The sequence below is a fragment of the Neolamprologus brichardi genome, chromosome 18 (genome assembly GCF_056152115.1).
Source record: "Neolamprologus brichardi isolate AB-2024 chromosome 18, ASM5615211v1, whole genome shotgun sequence".
Lineage (NCBI taxonomy): Eukaryota > Metazoa > Chordata > Actinopteri > Cichliformes > Cichlidae > Neolamprologus > Neolamprologus brichardi.
The window spans coordinates 5,696,527-5,716,164 of NC_142121.1; the positions used below are offsets into that span (position 1 = coordinate 5,696,527).

The 19,638-nt window shown below is 39.5% G+C and overlaps 1 protein-coding gene across 1 annotated transcript; it reads left to right on the top strand.

The window, feature by feature from the left end:
- The first annotated feature begins 647 nt into the window (after nt 1-647).
- LOC148097490 (uncharacterized) lies at nt 648-18,160 on the top strand. Its single transcript, XM_087832155.1, has 3 exons — nt 648-810; nt 6,964-7,179; nt 17,487-18,160. Exons 1-3 carry the CDS (start codon nt 648-650, stop codon nt 18,158-18,160), a joined length of 1,053 nt encoding a protein of 350 aa, XP_087688281.1.
- Nucleotides 18,161-19,638: the final 1,478 nt, after the last annotated feature.

A 19,638-nucleotide genomic window follows, 5' to 3' on the forward strand; every position in this document is an offset into this window, starting at 1 on the left:
GACTCAGACTCAACATGAACATAAATACTTTTTATTTTTGTACAGTGATAAATTGTTAAATTGTTGTTAAAAATGTTAGCTGTTATTATCAGAGGGGAAGAGAAAGGCGACCACATCAACAGCCTTATCCTAATTGTCCACGATCATTTGCTCCACATGAAACTTTAATTTTCTCTGTGCTCTTAATGTATGTAGTTTATTTATATAAATGTATTTGTATATTGTTATTTCACTTCCACTTTATGGACCGTACCAGAGAAATCAGGAGACCCTCGTTTATTAAAAAGATTTTATATAATTATTTTTAGAGTGACTCTAATCAATGAAGGGATTATTCTTTGTTCTGTTAAATGATTAATGCTGGATCAAACTAAAGGGTTTTCCAATAAATCAAACTTAAATCAAAGTATTTTCTTCTTTCTTTATTCCAGGATATCACTAATAATCTCATGGCAAAATTACAGTTTTCTGCAAAGTACCAGACTTTATGTTGGACTGGACTGACCTGATGAGGGCAGTATTACGCCCTTGAATCCTCCAGCCTACCGTAAGAGCAATAAAAGAAGAATAGCGGCAATGGGGCCATTGAGAGATCCCGAGTTAAGTTTGAAGACGTTGGTTTGGCGGTATCGGTTGTTGTTGCAATAATGTCTTCAGTTCAGCATCTGAGAGAGTTTATCAAGGAGAGATTAACTTCTGCTGCAGAAGAAATCTTCTCAGAGTTTGAAAAAACGATCGTCCAGTATGAGGAGGAGATCCGTCAGCTAAGACTGCTTAATATCAGACCCGGGATAAAGTCACACAATACAGGTGTGTAAATTTGTGGAGGTGTGGGGGGTTGCGGGATTGTATGATTTACTTGGGCATGATCTAAATGCTTTGCATAAATGCATTGATCTAAACTAGTAATACACCCCAGTAAAGTGTATGCAGCTATATCTGTGCAGTGTTGAGAAGGTTACTCTTAAAATGTTTTCCACTACAGACTACAAATAAATGGCCCAAATGTAGTTTGAAATGTATTTCGTTATTGCCGTGTGAATTATTGCTATTACTGAAGGCTACTAGCCACCTGTTACGTTCCTGTTTAGCCCCTAATCTCCTCAGTATGTTCAGCTGGTGCTAATTGGCCCCACCTAGTCTGGTGTTGATAAAAGCATACCTGACGCAGGCTTTCAGGAAGCTCACTAGTCTTTGCCTTGGTAGCCATTTTAGCCAACCTGCTATGCCAATTTAAGATAAAACCTCTATCTCACTAACACTCTGGTATTCATCTCCTTTTTACTGTTGCGGCTTTTGAGCCGGTTTTCTGAGAATCCATCCTACCGACGAATCATTGTACCCATTGTTTCTGCGCATGCGCACAATACGAAATTAAGTTTCGAGCTGTCTTACCTTTGTGAAAATCAGCTAGAAAAATACTCTGACTGATAAAATTCAGTGCCAAACCATCCTGCCTTTGTGAATGTGATCTACAAGCATACTTTAACAGCTAAATTAAGTGGCAAATCGTCTTACCTTTGTTAATCTGAGCTAGAAACATACTCTGACTGGTAAAATCAAGTGCCACACCATGATACCTTTGTGACTGTGACCTACAACCATACTTTAATGTGTAAAATGTAGTGGCAAACCATCCTGGGTTTATGAATATGAGCTACAAGTATACTCTGATGGGCAAAGTTAAGTGGCAAACCATCATACCCAGGGGCAATTTTAGCCCATTTTTGGGGGTGCTTCAGCACCCCCAAAATGAATCAAAGCACCCCCAAAGATTTCTTACTTTTTTTGACAATATTTGCTGTTTGTGTGACACACTACTAAAAATATAAAAAGCATACAGTACTGTACTTGTTTGAGACGTAACATTTTAACAACAAAAGTATAGATACCCCCCCCTCCCAAAATGGTTTGTTCCAGCTCTCTCCTGCTCTGGCTCTAGCCAGTGTTGCCAACTCCTCCGTAAGGAAAATCGCTATTGGTTGTCCTAGAAGTCGCTAAATGACGTCATCACCTAATTTGCATAATTGGTCATGCTAATGTGATTGTAACCTACGCTGCTGGAGAGAGAAATAACATCGTGGACGAGACATAAAGTGAGCAAAAAACGTCCTAAATGCATTTAGAATTTATTTAGAACTACAAATTAAATTTCTTTTAGCAATTATTATTTTTGTAATGTCTTTCACGTCTTTTTTTTAGCGACTTTTTTTCTAAAAAAAAAGTCGCTAGGGGGTCTGAAAACTCGCTAAATATAGCGACAAAGTCGCTAAGTTGGCAACACTGGCTCTAGCGCTCTTGCTGCCAGAGCGATGGTGGCTGAGACACAGCGGAGCGGAGGTGTGAGTGCCTGGCTTAAAACAGGACATATTAGCTGCATTTAACCTTCAGTTACTCTTTATATAGTTAGGTAGGCGTCAGACCATGTTTCTTTTTAACTGAAAAACATTACACCAGGTAACCTGCAGTGTTGAAAACGTGTTTTCCGACAATGTTTGCTACCCTACAATCCGTCCTGCTTTGTAGTAAATTCAGCGACATTTCACCGTCCTGTTCCTCCCATTGAAATGTATACAGCCTATTTAAAAATCTAAAACTTTAAATTTTCCGTAGCCTAAAGTTGTTACCACTGTCCTGTTTTAAATGGATACTAACTAGCTAACTGACTGAATGCCCATTAACCTTATAACTCCTGTTGTGTGTGTGTGTGTGTGCGTGTGTGCGTACAGAGAGACAGCCAGGTTCATAATGAATATGAGGAAGTTTTTTCAAAAAAAAGGAGCCACATTCAGGTAATAGTGTAAAATCAAATGATCCGTCAATCAAGAATAATGTTGGATCAGTGTTTCAATATTTATATCTTTTATTAGATGTTCATGTGGTTTGGTTATTTACCTTTTGGTTGAAAGTACACTGAGAGAGGACTTTTTTATTAGTGATCTTAATAGTATTTTTTCATATTAATTTAATTTTCATCTAATTTAATACAATCTATTTGTGTATGATTGTCAGTCCAAAGAGGGAGAGAGGAAAGAGGGGAATGTGAGGAGAAAGGGCAAGGTCAGGAAGAACCAGGTAAGAAAACAGACAGGGAACAGTGACAGGCACAACAGAAACTCACACAATCTGGAAGTTGTGTCCTCCCTATATTAAAGCTGCTATACAGAATCTGCAAAACAAACTGGGTTGAAACATTTTGACCCTCTTTAACAACATTCCAACATAACATTATAATTGATTGGGGAGATTAAAATTAATGATATATTTTTATGTGGTTCAGCCACAACTCTTCTAAAACCTCAGCCAGTAATAGGAAGGCCAGCTTTTGGACCGTCCAGTTGTCTGTATGACTGCCACAGTACATACATCACATTTGCACACTATCAGAAAGTGCCAAACAGCCCTGGTGGAGTGAGGAGCTGTAAAGAGAAGCCGATGCTCTGTTTATATTCTAAAAATGTTTTAAGCTTGTTTCAAAGATTCTGTACAGCAGCTTTAAATGTTTTCCAAATGCACACATACACTTCTCAGTGTTTCTCAAACTTTTTACAGTGTGCACCACCTGATAAAATGTCAAGCTCTCCTAAGTACCACTATGAAAGCATGAAACTCATAAATCTTACAACAGAAAATTAGTATTATTAAATTAGTCAAATTAGTATCTGCATACATTGTACACATTGTATACATTCTACCACAGGCAAAGTTGCCTCCATTTTTATAGTTTTTATTAATATTATGTAATAATTTATTTGTAACAATTTATTCTGTTTCGGGAGTGTTTTTTATGTATCTGTATTATATTATACATACACATTAAATGTGAATCTCTGTCCAAAAAATGCACTCAGTTTACTTCTTACTCACTATGAGCATCATTCATTATTCTCACCCAGTAATTAAGGTTAGGATATGTATTTTTTTTATTCCAATCCATTCTTCTTTAGCAGCATTTAAATAACCTTGATCAGATTTGATGGTTTTGTTACAGACTTTTCAAAAAAGTGTTTCGCTTTTCTTTCACAAATGTGGGGATTAAATTGTGTTAAAATGTACAAAACAGTGATGTCATGTTTTGTGACGAGGACCCAGGCACAGAGAGACTTGATGAATTTAAGAATCTTATGATTTAATAAAGAAATTTGCAGACTTACACAGAGATGGTAAAATTATGATGACTGATAATGGAGATGAATACAACAGACGATGAGGACAGGGAGGAACAGGGGTTTAAATGCACCAAAGTGACAGTCAGAGAGAACTCGGGACAACATTTAAGGATGCAGGGACTGACAGAGACAGGTTTATCTTGCCTGGCTGGGCAGCTCTCTGGGTGCTCAGCACCCCCAAAGCTCTGATTCTAGAATCGCCCCTGATCATACCTACTTAAATTTGTGGTGAAATTACTCTTTGAAAGCAGAAATGTGCATAAACTACTTACGGTAGGACGTTTTGCCAAAGTAGGATGGTTTGTCAGAACACCGTAATGTCGTATAGAAAAAATATTCCCACCAAGCACACTCACCAATATTTTGTTTTCGAACTCCATTGCAGTTATTTCACACATTAAACCTTTGATAGAAAATAATAAAACAAAAGTAAGCTGCAATAAATTACAGGTAGCAGTAAAACTATTAACTCTTTTATGCTACGTCCACACCAACATGGGTATTTTTCTATGCATTTGGTCCTTTCGTCCGCACGTAAACAGCGTTTCGAATCACCGAAAAGGTTGGAGAAAACTCAGTTTTTGCATTTACCTGTGGTCGAAGAATATGGAGTGCATCACACAATGTCAGAGATGTGTGCCTTTCACATCACGCTGTGCGCCATGTTATTGTTTACATGAGATTAATTTCTGCAATGGCAGATAGTAAGATTAACAGTATTTTGAATCTATCTGCAGTTTTTACACACTTGCATATACACAAGCAGCTACTGTCCCTCCATTTAGAAAGGCGGAGGTGTAATTATTTTACGCGTAGTTTTTTTTTTTTTTCACCTGTGTAATAATATTCAACATTGCTATCAAAAAATGGGTTCAAAGACATAAACAACTGTGGGATACTGTTTGTGCATGATTTGGACAGCCTAACGCATCCTCCCGATGCAGGGGAAACAAATTCTGTTGGGGGTACCTACCTTTTTTTTTTTTTTTTTTTTTTTTTCCCCTGTCCCGTTTGGTTCTTTTGCCATCAGAATTATTGTCTAAAGGCGAGGAAAGATGCCCAACGGATTTACTTTATAGGGATATAGGGAAGCGCTGTATAAGGTTCCCGATGTTTGGGTGGTTGACCGGGACGGATTTTCTCCAGTCACTTTCTCGTCATCCCTGACGTGCTCTCCGTTGTTTTTTCCCTGCTAATTTTAGCAGCCAGCTTCGGTATCACGTGGTATAAGGCTCCGCCCTTGTCATTTGTTGAGCAGGAAGAGTGAGCGCTTGTCTTCATGCAGATTACGTCCCGGATCAAAATGCGGTACAGTCCCTTTTTTTTTTTTTTTTTTTTTTTTTTTTTTTTTTTAAATCGTTGTCATTTGGAAATGAGATCGCACATAAGTATGAATTGAGATCGCGATTTTCTAACGATTAATCGTGCAGCCCTACTTACCCTCCAAAGAAATGTCAGAAGGAGTCCGAACCACAAAACAAGCGCGTATTCTTGGAAAAGTGGTTGCAGGAGGTGAGCTGGCAAACAAATGATGAACGCACAGAGATTTGGTGCAGAATGTGCTGTGAAAATCCCACTCTAGCGGACAAAAACAGTGCCTTTTATATGGACGCAAACTCGCGTTGCAACTTCTTATCTTGTGCGCGTCTTTTATATTGACAGCGAATGCGCACATGCGGACCACTTATGTGCACCCGTGTAAATAACATAATGTTCTGCCGGGTGTGTTGTTGGTTTTCCCTCGATTTCTGAGTCGACAAGCGCCTCTGTTACTGGGACCAGTAATTTTAAGAAAGGCCCCCATTGGAAATGCATTATTGCTCAGTCTGCAATATCTTTCCCAGAACAAACACCAATTGCAAATAACATACTAAAAATAAACCTGAAAGATCTGTTTAGAACAGCGTACTATTTTGCAAAGAGTGAACTACCACTGGCACAATTTAGCAGTCTTTGCAAACTTCAAAAAGCAAATGGCCTCGATCTTGGTTCCACTTGCCTCTTATCCGTGACTTCAGTGGAAATTTCAAATTCAGGATCTGAAACAGACTGATTCATGTTCTACACAGTTCTTACAAGTTCATAGAAATTTCTGTTCAATTAGAACCAAGTATTTGAGTTGATGATTGTAATTTTTATACAATGTTGTAATTTGTGTTTCAACAATTTTTTGATTAATGTTTTGTTTCCGTTACATTATTATACTTTAATGTATAATATTGTAACGGAAACAAAACAGGAAACAAAACATCAATCAAAAAAATTGCTCTTCTTTATTCGGGCTACTTAAATTTATTTTGAAGAGTCCCTGCCCGAAGGGCTACCAAGGATTTTGAAACTTTGCGAGCCCTGGGTAGCAGTAAAACTATTAACTCTTTTATGCTACGTCCACACCAACATGGGTATTTTTTGATGCATTTGGTCCTTCCGTCCGCATGTAAACAGCGTTTCGAATCACCGAAAAGGTTGGAGAAAACTCAGTTTTTGCATTTACCTTTTATAGATGTAGTTTATAGATGAGAAGCAAAAAAGAGCCGTCAGGTGCTCAAAATAAACCTTAGACTCAAGTGTAAGAACAGGCGTCCGTTACAACTTATATCTAAAAATATATAGTTTAATGCATTGGTCAAAAAACAACATCAACATCACCCAATGAACACATGACTATGAGTGAATGTTTCTGTGGCAGCATCTGCAAGAATGCAAGAGCCCTTGAAACCATAAGGTAAATTCTCAATAGGTGACCCCTTTTAATCCTTCTTGATTCTTCTTCCTCCCTTTGTTGAACATGAAGGTCTGGATGATCAGCAGGTCAGTGACCAGGAAAGGAGCTCCAGTCTGGACCAGCAGGACACAGAGCCTCCAAAGATTAAAGAGGAACAGGAGAAAATCTCCATCAGTGGGGAAGGAGAGCAGCTTGAACTGAAGCAGGAAGCTGAAAGCATTTATGTCTGGGCCAGAGAACAGCTGGATTTGATGTGGAATCCTGGAGTAAAGCTGACCAGAATAGGTATGTAAAAGTGTCATATACAGATTTCATAATATAGAAATGAATATGACTCATCAAAATGTCAAAAAGACACATGGCGTGCATTACTGCCTGGGATACTGCCTCACTGAAGACATGTTTTCTGTTAGCATAGTAAAATAAAAACTGGATTTCAAATCTTCTGTTTAATAAAAAACAAAAAATTCCACCATATTTAAGTCATGTTAGTCCAGAACTGTACACAGTATGTAGAAAAATGTTGAGATGATGAAGACTGGCTTATTGGCCACAAGGACCAAGTTGGAGTGGCAAGCTGTACGCCTCATAAATGATGACTTTCTGCATGTAGACAGAATTCTCCGCTGTTCACTGCATGAGAGAGAATATTTGAATATCGCTCACATATAGAATAGAATAGAATAGAATTCAACTTTGTCATTGCACATGTCACCGGTACAAGGCAACGAAATGCAGTTTGCATCCATCCAGAAGTGCTTTAGCCATGATATAGATATATTACAAATATATATTAGCAATAATATAGATATGTGAGTATATTACAGAAATGGATCTATTATGGTATGTTATAATGTACACGGTATGAAGTATGTTATGAATATGCTTTATCTATAAGTATGTACAGGCTGTAGTGAGTACAAGCTATGAACAGGATATAAATATAAAAAAACTATACAGAATATGAAATAAAAAAAAAAAACTATACAGAAATATGAGATATACAGCTATACAGAAATGTGAACTATGCAGGTTATAAACAGTTGTAGATTTAAAAATTATCGTATTGTACAGAATGATTATTTACACAGAATTATACAGTAGTGCAGTTAAGATAAGTGAGATATGTGGATAATTTCTACAGAAGCTATATAAAGTGGTTGTGAGTGGTGGTTCAGTCCATGTTATTATTGTGTGTATGAGGGTACAGTCGTCCATTGTGTGTGTAGATGGTTGTGGGTGTGTGTATGTCCAGTCCATGTGTTTAGTGTGGGTCAGATGTCAGGAGGCAGAGTTCAGGAGTCTGACAGCTGTGGGGAAGAAGCTGTTCCGGTACCTGGTGGTCTTAGTCCGGAGGCTCCTGTAGCACCTCCCAGAGGGCAGGAGGGTGAAGAGTCCATGTGATGGGTGACTGGGGTCTTTGATGATTTTCCCAGCTCTTTTCAGACACCGCTTCCTGTAGATGTCCTTTATGGCAGGAAGTGGTGCTCCGGCGATGCGCTGGGCAGTTTTCACAACCCTCTGCAACACCTTCCGGTCCTAGACAGAGCAGTTCCCGTACCAGACTGTTATACAGTTGGTCAGGATGCTCTCGATGGTGCAGCGATAGAAGTTCACCACGATGTCTGAGGACAGGTGGTTCTTCCTCAGAGTCCTCAAGAAGAAGAGGCACTGGTGAGCCTTCTTGACCAGCTTGGAGCAGTTGGTCGTCCAGATGAGATCCTCGGAGATGTGGACTCCCAGGAACTTAAAGCTGCTCACACGCTCCACAGCTGTCCCCTTAATGTAGATGGGTGGATGTGGGTCAGCATTCCTCCTGTAGTCCACGATGAGCTCCTTGGTCTTCTCAGTGTTAAGTAGCAGATTGTTTGTGTCGCACCACTCAGCCAGACGATCCACCTCCTCCCTGTAGGCGGCCTCATCGTTGTCAATGATGAGGCCAATCACCGTGGTGTCATCTGCAAACTTAATGATGGTGTTAGAACCACCGGCAGGTCTGCAGTCGTGGGTGAAGAGGGAGTAGAGGAAAGGGCTCATCACACAGCCTTGTGGTACACCGGTGTTCATTGTGATTGTAGATGAGCAGTCGTTATCCAGCCGGACATGTTGGGGGCGGTTGGTCCGTGCAGCAGCTGGGCATCATGTGGAACCCTGAAGTAAAGTTGCACAGAATAGGTATGCAAAACCTTAATAGATAGATTCCGTTTTGTATTAAGAAATCTATTTCACGTTGGGTCCTAATGAGACCTCAGAGATATGTTATAGAGACACATGACAAATCTAAGGACGAACTGCAACAAGGAAACTGACGTAATATTCTAAGAGCCAAAATGTCTAGCCCTCCAAGTGTCGCCCCTGTCAGGACTGTCCTAAGTTGGAAATAATTAAGTTGAGTACAAGAGAGAGGAAGACACCCTACAATGAGTTGAAACATTGTTAATTATTCCTGCATATACATTTTTGTCATTCATATTGTCACTTTTTTTTGTCCCTCACAAATTGCAGTCATCACTCCTTCTGCCACATTTTTCAAGTGACCTATATTGAATATCAACATGTAAAAAACCAAACAAAAAAAAACCCCTGAATTATGCTTTTGGTGTGCCACCTCAAAGTTTTCAGTAGCCCCCATATGGCCACCCATATGAATAAAATTCTAGAGGCACCCCTATACATTATGACTAAGTACATCCACTGGACCTTTTGTGGATAACATAATTATCCCCATTAGGACTGAACAATCAGTTTAAAATATTGATTTGAAACTAAGCTTTTAACAAACCACACAACAATATGATAGTTGTGCCCTTGTGCCATGTGTTTCTGGTTCTTTCTTCTTCTGTCCCTTTTGGATTCCAGCACAAGGCCTGTGCAGTGATGTTATTGGTGGATTTGCTGATTGTGTGGCCAATCCATCATCACTTTCTTTCAGAACTGGTATTGCTATTGGTTCCTGTTTTTTTCTTGACTACATTTTTTTTTAATCTTCTCTGGCCACTGGATACAGAGGATTTGCTGCAAGCAGATGTTGATGAATGTCTATAACATACAGAGCGCTGTCTTTGTCCTGCTCCATGTTTATGAACTATAGAGAAGTATAGGTTTGACCCTGATTTTAAAAATGCTCCGCTTGGTGGAATTTCTGACCTCTTGAGTTTCAAAGATCTTTTTAAATTATGTTGTTTCTTTTTTTTCTTCATTCATACATAAGGCACACTCTCGATATCTTGATATTTAAGAAGTGAAATGAAGTTTATTGGATTTACAGAAAGTGTGCAATAATTGTTTAAACAAAATCAGGCAGGTGCATAAATTTGGGCACCACAAAAAAGGACATGAAATCAATATTTTGTGGATCTGCCTTTTGCAGAAATTACAGCCTCTAAATGCTTCCTGTAGGTTCCAATGAGAGTCTGGATTGTGGTTGAAGGTATTTTGGACCATTCCTCTTCACAAAACATCTCTAGTTCATTCAGGTTTGGTGGCTTCTGAGCATGGACAGCTCTCTTTAACTCACACCCAAGATTTTCAGTAATTTTCAGGTCTGGGGACCGAGATGGCCATTCCAGAACGTTGTACTTGTTCCTCTGCATGAAAGCCTTAGTGGATTTTGAGTAGTGTTTCGGGTCGCTGTCTTGTTGAAAGATCCAGCCCCGGCGCAGCTTCAGCTTTGTCACTGATTCCTGGACATTGGTCTCCAGGATCTGCTGATACTGAGTGGAATCCATGTGTCCCTCAACTTTGACAAGATTCCCAGTCCGTGCATAACACCCCTTGTTATGCCCAAATAGCTAATTTTTAGTTTCATCAGCCCACAGCACCTTATTCCAGAATGAAGCTGGCTTGTCCAAATGTGCTTTAGCATACCTCAAGCGGCTCTGTTTGTGCTGTGGGCGGAGAAAAGGCTTCCTCTGCATCACTCTTGCATACAGCATCTCCTTGTGTAAAGTGCCTGAAATGGTTGAACGTTGCACAGTGACTCCATCTGCTGCAAGATGATGTTGTAGGTCTTTGGTGCTGGTCTGTGTGTTGACTCTGAATGTTCTCACCATTCGTCGCTTCTGTCTATCCGAGATTTTTCTTGGTCTGCCACTTCGAGCCTTAACTTGAACTGAGCCTGTGGTCTTCCATTTTCTCAATATGTTCCTAACTGTGGAAACAGACAGCTTAAATCTCTGAGACAACTTTCTGTATCCTTCCCCTAACCATGATTGTGAACAGTCTTTGTCTTCAGGTCATTTGAGAGTAGACCCCCCATGTTGCTACTCTTCAGAGAAAATTAAAAGAGGAGGGAAACTTGCAATTGACCTACATTTATTCACCTGTAAATGTAGGTCAGGGGTCACTGAGCTTACTAAGCCAATTTGAGTTCCAATAATTAGTTCTAAAGGTTTTGGAATCAATAAAATTACAACAGTGCCAAAATTTATGCACCTGTCTGATTTTGTTTAAACAATTATTGCACCAGGCAGGGCCGCCCACTCTCCCCTTCACTGTTTGCAATTTCTATTGAACCACTAGCAGCAGCAATTAGACAGAATTCAGTAATTAAGGGCATAAAATGCAAGAACGTGGAACTTAAAATCAGCCTTTATGCAGATGATGTGTTACTTTCTCTCCAAAACTCACAAACCAATATCTCTGGGGTGATTGAATTGATAAACTCTTGCAAGAATATCAGATTACTCAATTAACTGGCCAAAATCTACAGTCCTTCTGATTAATTGCCCCTTCCATAATTCTTCTTCTACACCACTGCAATCGGGAAATATAAAATATTTAGGTATTATCGTTTTTCCCAAGCTTGCAGATCTAACTAAATTAAACCATATCCCACTTTTAAAGAAAGTAGAAGGTGATCTGGCTAGGTGGAAATGTCTACCCATATCACTCATGGGAAGGGTTGCCGCTATAAAAATGATGGTCTTACCAAAAATAAATTATTTATTCTCAATAATCCCAACTAAACCGCCACAAGATTGGACATATGAATCTAGAGACCTGAACCAAACTCCTTTGGAAAAATAAACCCCCAATTATTAGCTTAAAAACACTACAAAAGACCAAGGATAAAGGAGGATTAGAACTACCTAACTTTCAGCACTACTTCTTCAGTTTATCTCAGGATGGCTAAAACATACCTTCTTAGACAAACCTTGGCTAGATGTAGAACAAGCACTTTGCAATAATCTAGAGATTTCAGACCTAACATTTATCAGCTCAAATATCCAACGACATGAATGCTTCAAAAGCGTCAGCATCAGCTCTTCTCTGACAGCATGGTGGGAGTTTCTAAAATTGACGGAGTCTTCATTAATCCAATGCAAACGTACACCTATCTGGAACAACCCTGACATATTACAAAACAATAATATGATAAACTTTCCAGATTGGAGTGGTGCAGGAATCAAATACTTAGAACATATATTAGAAGGAACAGAATTTATTCCATTTGACAGACTAGTTACACAATATGGGATCAACAAGAAAAGCTTTTTAGAATATCAACAAATTAAATCCATAGTAAAAAAGAAATTTAAAGCGGGTCAAGTTGAACTACAAACACCACCAAGTGTGGTACAATTTCTTACTCTTAAAACCCCCAAATTACTTTCCAAAATATACAGAATGCTTTCTAAAACAGATGAATCAATATCACTTCCTATTGCAAAATGGGAAGCGGATTTATCAGCTTCCCGGCTTTCCAGATTACAACTGGCTGAGGAGAAGGCTACCTGTGGGGACCTAATCAGGTCGTAAGTCCCTGTCTAAAAGTATTGTAGCGATTCAATCCAGTCCAAAAGCATAAAGAACTATTTTCCTAAAACAAAATAAGACAAATGAATGAGCTCATGTTGCTGAGGTTGGAGAATCTGATTACTTGCGCGGGAGTCTCCACTATCAGCAAAAAGCTGGTGTGAATGCATGTGAGTGAATTTGTGTGACTGGACCAAAGTTGGGATGACTAACTTTTTTAATTTCCTAAGCTTGGGTGAAGCATTTTTAGTTTGACACATGAGATGTGTCAAAAAAGGGGGAATTTAAGGTTTGAAATAGGTTTTAGGATCATTTTATGACTTTTGGAGTTTTTTGATAATCTAGATATGGTAAAACTGAGGCAGAAATTGTTATTTTTTAATGTTAAGGTTAGAGGATTAAAGTGAACTGAATCCTGTTTAGAAGATAAAATGCCGGTGTTTATAAGAAGTAGTGTACAAAACTTTAAGGGAAACTGTGGGAATAAAAGATATAGGGAAACTAGTGAAGATTGTGGGAGTAGAAAATGTTTGATTTCTAGAAGAAGTGGTTATAATGCAGGCTTACACATACAGATATTACATAGATTTATTTTTAGGATAGAGGAGAGAGCTTATACATAGAAATGATTTTTACACATTGCATTTTGGTGCTTATTAAAGAGTTGTGGCTCAGTCTATTAATGAAGGTCAAAAGCTTTGTTTGGCGTGAATGTCCAGGCAATTTATTGTGCTAAGTGACTAGAGGGCGCACATGCTTACAAACACATAGAATCCATAAACCTGTCAGGCCAAAGGCCTGAAATTCATTTAGCTTATAACTGAAGTTGAGCTTGCTTAGCAACAAGTGATAGGAAAGAAGAGAAACTTGTTGATATAATTCGTGCCATTAACAAAAGAGGCCACTGTGGAAGCTAACTCTAGTTTATAGAGGAGCAAAATGAAATAAAGATGCTATATCAAGAACAGGTTATGACACGGGAAATGTGAGTTTTAAAATGAAGTTAGTGTTAACACACAGGAGTTGTTTCTGGGCAGCGTTTAGCTTTGATGAAATTTACGCATGAGTAATTGCTTATGTGTTTAAACTTAATTGATTAAAATGGTTGTTTTCTTTTTGATCTTTTAGTAGAATAGGCGCTTATAATGATTTTCTTGTGATCTATTGTGAAAGGTGACTTTTAGGTCAGAGGGGAGGCACTTGCAGCAGCGACAGTTTTGTGTACAGGATGTTGATGAACATGGTAAGTTAGGGAGGCGTAGGAAAAGGTGTTTTGTTCCTTTGCAGGAGATCTCGGCGACCATGGGGTGAGGATCCTGGAGGCCCGAGGCCTAACGGACCACAAGAGAGGGACCCAGAAAAAACCTAATCTCACGCATGGAGTGTTCTTAGGGGGGAGCTGACGTTTATTACTGGACCACCTAGATGACATGAGGTTGTTGTCTGATTGGCTGAGCCAGAGGACGGCTAGAGAGGGTCAGAGCAGTGACACACGTAAAGTGTGGTGACCCTCTTTTTTTTAAGGAAAGAGGGTCACCAAGAGAGGGAGTGTGAGGATTAGAGATATATTTTGCTGCTATTGTTAATAATCATCATCATTACCATTGCATTAATAATACAATCTGCAGTATTGATATTGTATTCAGATGTTTAAAGATATTGGTACCCAATTAGTCTTTATTACAGGTGCAGTGATAACCACTTTAAACTGTTGAGTTGAATCTATAATCTTAAATGCTTTTGAATGCTTGTTATAATCTTAGATGTGTACGTGCTGGCCTTCTGTCTGGTGGAAAAGGTTACAAGGTTCAGCTGGTGAAGGGAGAGGTGAAACTGAGTGCATTTCATGCTGATACCCACACACACTCACATAGTAGATAGACTCATGTATAGGTGAGAGGTTAGTCATGTTTGCTGGCAACTGCAAAATTGTCTCTGCAAAAAGAGGAACAGTTTCTTGCAGGGTGTGGGTCTGGTGTTCCAGACGAGAAGTGAAAGTCAGAAGGCTGACAGGAAGCATCTGCCGTGGAGACGGAGACAATGTTATTTTTAAACTGTGTTAAAAGTCATTGTGGTATTGAAACCTATGTATGAACTGTATCTGAGTGACGTTGAAGGGGCGTATTAAATTTAAGCCCTGAAAGGTATAAAACACCTGCCTATGCTCTGTAAGTCGGGAATCAAAAATCATCGTTTGACTCCACCCGGCCGGATCAGTGTTGTTATTTTGAAAGTAGATTACCTCCTGTGCTCCTCCTCAATATTTGAACCCAACATAACTTAGACCAAAACTTCTGGTCTCAGATTATACTTAAAAACCTTTCATTTAATTAGAAATCCCAGTCTTCAATTAATTCAATACAAAATTCTACATAAAGTACACTACAGGTCATCTGATGTTCACGATGGGCTTCACGTCTTCCAACAACTGTTCACACTGCCAAACCAATTCATCGGACAATTATATCCACGCTCTTTGGTTCTGTCCACCAGTTCAGAAGTTTTGGCACGAGATATGTGAAGACTTATCGAAGTGTCTGAAATGTAACATTCCAACTTCCCCTTTAATGTGTTTGTTGGGCAGCTTAGATAATGTCACTACAGAAAAGAATATAGCCCATATGGTTTTCACTGCCCTATGCATAGCCAAGAAAACAGTCCTCATGAACTGGAAAAATAATCCTAATTCTAACCAATATAGAAATTATCTATTAGATTACATTAGTCTTGATACAGCCTCTGCCACCACATCAGATCAATTGCTCTGGGCTCCTTTGACCAGCTCCATCACCTAGTGGGGGTGGGGGGTGGAGGGGGGTCATAGTTTGGTCCCACCTTTGCTGTTGTGATTGGTGTGGGGGTAGCGACAGGCTTGGGGCGTCGGTGCATTCCCCAGGAGCATCTTCCTTGGAGGGCTCAACCCGGGGTTGGGGTCATGGCCTGTTTAGGGCTCTGTTGGCTCTTAGGTGACGGTAGGGCTGCCACGACTTGTCGACTAGTCACGATTACGTCGGCTAATAAAATCAAATGGTAAATGGCCTGTATTTTTATAGCGCTTTACTAGTCCCTAAGGACCCCAAAGCGCTTTACACATCCAGTCATCCACCCATTCACACACATATTCACACACTGGTGATGGCAAGCTACATTGTAGCCACAGCCACCCTGGGGCGCACTGACAGAGGTGAGGCTGCCTCTGACCACCACCAGTAGGCAACGGGTGAAGTGTCTTGCCTAAGGACACAACGGCAGAGACTGTCCAAGCCGGGGATCGAACCGGCAACCTTCCGAATACAAAGCGAACTCCCAACTCTTGAGCCACGAAATCAAATCCTTCAGAGGCTGCATTTGTAGGCCGATTGCGTTACAGCGACTCGATGAAGGCTGTCCAAATTCAAAGACTCCTCCAAATGCGGCCAACAAATGTGTCGTTCATTTCCAGATTTGAAGGATGGGTCGGGTGTATCCTTCGCTGCCCAACCTATCCCAGGATTCATAGCATGGCCCAGCCAATTCCAGTTTCCAACAATGTCAGCAGCTACTTGGTTTTAATATTACCTTTATTACTCCTTCTGAAGCTCAATAAGGATAAAACTGAAATCCTCCTTATTGGCACCAAATCCAACCTTTTGAAGGCAAACCACTTCTGACTCACTATCGATAACTCCACAGTTTTCCCTTCTCCTCAGCTTAATAGCCTTTGTGTCATCCTAGACTGTTCACTTTCCTATAAATCTCACATCAATAATCTCACCTGTTCCATTTCCATCTACGCAACATTAACAGATTTTGTCCTTCTCTTGTCACCCAGTCTACATCCATTCTTGCCCAGTCTTGTTACCTCCCACATTGACTACTGCAACTCTCTCTTGCATGGTCTCCCCCAAAAATCCCTCCATAAGATTCAACTGGTTCAGAACTCTGCTGCTCGCATTATCACCAGAACTCCCTCCTACCAGCACATCACCCCTGTTCTTCAGGAACTTCACTGACTCCCAGTGAAATTCTGGATATTCCACAAGCTTCTTCTGCTCACCTTCATAACCTCGCACCTCCTTACCTTTCTGACCTGTTAAGCACTACCTTTTCTGTCCGCTCACTTCGATCTTCTTCTTCTTCTATCCAGCTTTCTGTGCCTTCCTTCCGCCTCACCACAATGGGAAGCAGAGCTTTTAGCTGTTCTGCTCCCAGGCTGTGGAACTCTATACCCCCAGGTATAAGAAAGATTGGTTCTCTCACCCAGTTTAAATCTCAATGAGCCTAATCAGGGCCACCTGATCCAGCCATAAATGTATGCTTTATCAAAAAGGAAATTTTTAAGCCTAATCTTTTTTTTTAAAAAAGAGTGTCTGTTTTCCGAATCCAAACTGGCAGCTTTTTCCACAGAAGAGGGACCTGAAAAGCTGTAGGCTCTACCTCCCATTCTCCCCAACTTTAAGGCAATGAATGGTTAATCTAAACAATAAATAAATAAATCCTGCAGTGAGTGTCCTGTAAAGTTTTTGAATAATTTTAAGTAAACTTTTAAATGTTTTGTGCACTTTGATAACAAAATTTAAGAGATACCACTTTGTGCTTTTGCTTGATTATATATCATCTTTATTTTCTCATCGCAGATCATCTGTTTATATTATTTGTAGAATTTGTAAATGAGCAGCCAAAATGGTTTTCACATAAGCAGCAAAACGGTTTTCACATAAGCAGCAAAACGGTTTCTCCCCACAACATGCCTTCATAGGTATATCTAAGCCATATGCTTACCATGTAGAGACCTGCTAATGGTTAAGCTTGCCTTGTTATTTCTCAAATGTATGTTTTTTGATATGTCCCTTCAGATTTTCCACAACATGACTGTAAGGACGAGGATGGGTTCACAAATCAGCAGGTCTGTAACCAGGAGAAGAACTCCAGTCTACACCAGGAGGATCCTTCACAGATTAAAGAGGAACAGCTGGAACTCCGTACCACTGAAATGGAAAAAACGGTTGTTCTAAAGCAGGAGACTGAAACTTTTCCTGCTCGTGAAGAAAGTGACCACAGTGAACCAGAACCAAGCAGTGACCAGCTCCATTCTCACAAATCTCCTGACACAGATCAGGGTGAAATCAAGGATGGTAACTTGCACAGAAATGAGTTGGAGCAAATCGTATCAGGCCTGAGTGTTCAAAATTCCGAGACAGCACATTTATGTAGCACCTGTGGGAAAGGATTTTTTTGGAAGTCAAACTTGACTAGACACATGCAAATTCACACAGGTGATAAGCCACATTGTTGTTGCACCTGTGGGAAAAGATTTACTCAGACGGGTCAGTTGAAGATACACATGCGAATTCACACAGGTGAGAAGCCACATTCTTGTAGCACCTGTGGGAAAAGATTTGCTCAGAAGATTCATTTGAAGACTCACATGCGAATTCACACAGGTGAGAAGCCACATTCTTGTAGCACCTCTGGAAAAGATTCAGGCGGAAGGAAACTTGAAATAACACATGCCAGTTCACAAAAGTGAGAAACCACTGTTGCAGCACCTGTGTGAAACATTTTAGTTCTCCACTACAGTTGCAAATGCAATTAGGAAAACATGCTAAGTTTCATTCTTAGAAAATGGTGATGGTAGAACACATAAACAGTGTTTGGGTCATTGAAAACTGAAAATTTAAAAAGGCTTTCGGAAGCTCAGTTTCTGTTTTGACACATGGACAAGACAAACAGTTTGTCTTGCAGCATAAAATGTGTGCACCTTTATCACCTTTTTCTGACATCATTGTTTTATAGTTTATAGGCTTTGTCTTTGCTGAAGTTTCTTAATTTTCTTTGGCATGGCCTCGACAGTGCTTGAGATATTTTTAGTGGCTTGATGTAAAAAGAACTATTTCTCCAAAACACACTTGGTAATATCTGTTGAAAAAACAACTACACGTGTGAGGTAGCCTTTATTGAAATCAGTTTTTTCTCCGAAGTTCACAGTTTGAAGGTGTTTGACACAGAAGACGGTTGACTAACTTTGCACTGTTTGCTAACTTGTACGCTGCCTGAACTCCTGTTGGGATTTTTTTTTGGTGGTGGGTTTTTTTTTTTTTTTCTTTAAATGAAATTTATACACTGGATTGACCTCATTGTTTTATTGTTTATGGGCTTTGTCTTTACTGAAGTTTCTTCATTTTCTTTGGCATGGCCTCAACAGTGCTTGAGATATTTTTGGGTCTTGATATTAAAGAACTATTTCTCAGAATCACACTTGGAAATATCAGTTTAAAAAAACTACCCATGTAGTAGTTGGATTGACATTAATGGGAAGTGCTTTTCAGATGGAAAGGGAGTATTTTAGGGAATGACAATGTTGACAAGTTGATCCATGTTCTCGTATTGTTTGTGATCCATATTTTAAGCTCATTTATTATTTATATTTATAACATAACTTATGGACTAATGTGTCATTTTAACAGTGTTGTGTTCCATTTTGACATTAAACAAATCCAGTTTAAGATTGTAGATAATTCAGTTTAAAGATAAAATATGGATAATTATATAATAAAGGAGGAGGAGCTGGTGACTCATCTCCCATAAAGGAGCTCAGAAGTTCCCCGGGAGTCTTCATCTTTATTTATCTTTGTTTGCTTTTGGCCTCCATGTGCTTATGTCAAACATACTAGAGAGCTTTTTTTTTTTCTTATATGTTCAATAAAAACTGTTGGCATCAAACTTTACATCTCCTGTAAATTTTGTGTTTTGGTTTAAATTGTGTTCCAAAACCCTGAATCAACATCTTTCCAGCCTGTAGAAATTCTGAAGAGCTTTTAAAATATGCGACTGCACAATCCTGCTGCTCTTTGAAAAACTAACAGTACTTCCAAACGAGCTGTTAAACAGGGCTTTGTGTGATCTGCCTTTTGGTGAAGCAACTGGCCAGGAAGATTCAACACATTCAAGGGGCTTAATCATACTAAGTTCATTGATTCTCGTCCTCACTTTCCAGGTGCTCAACCG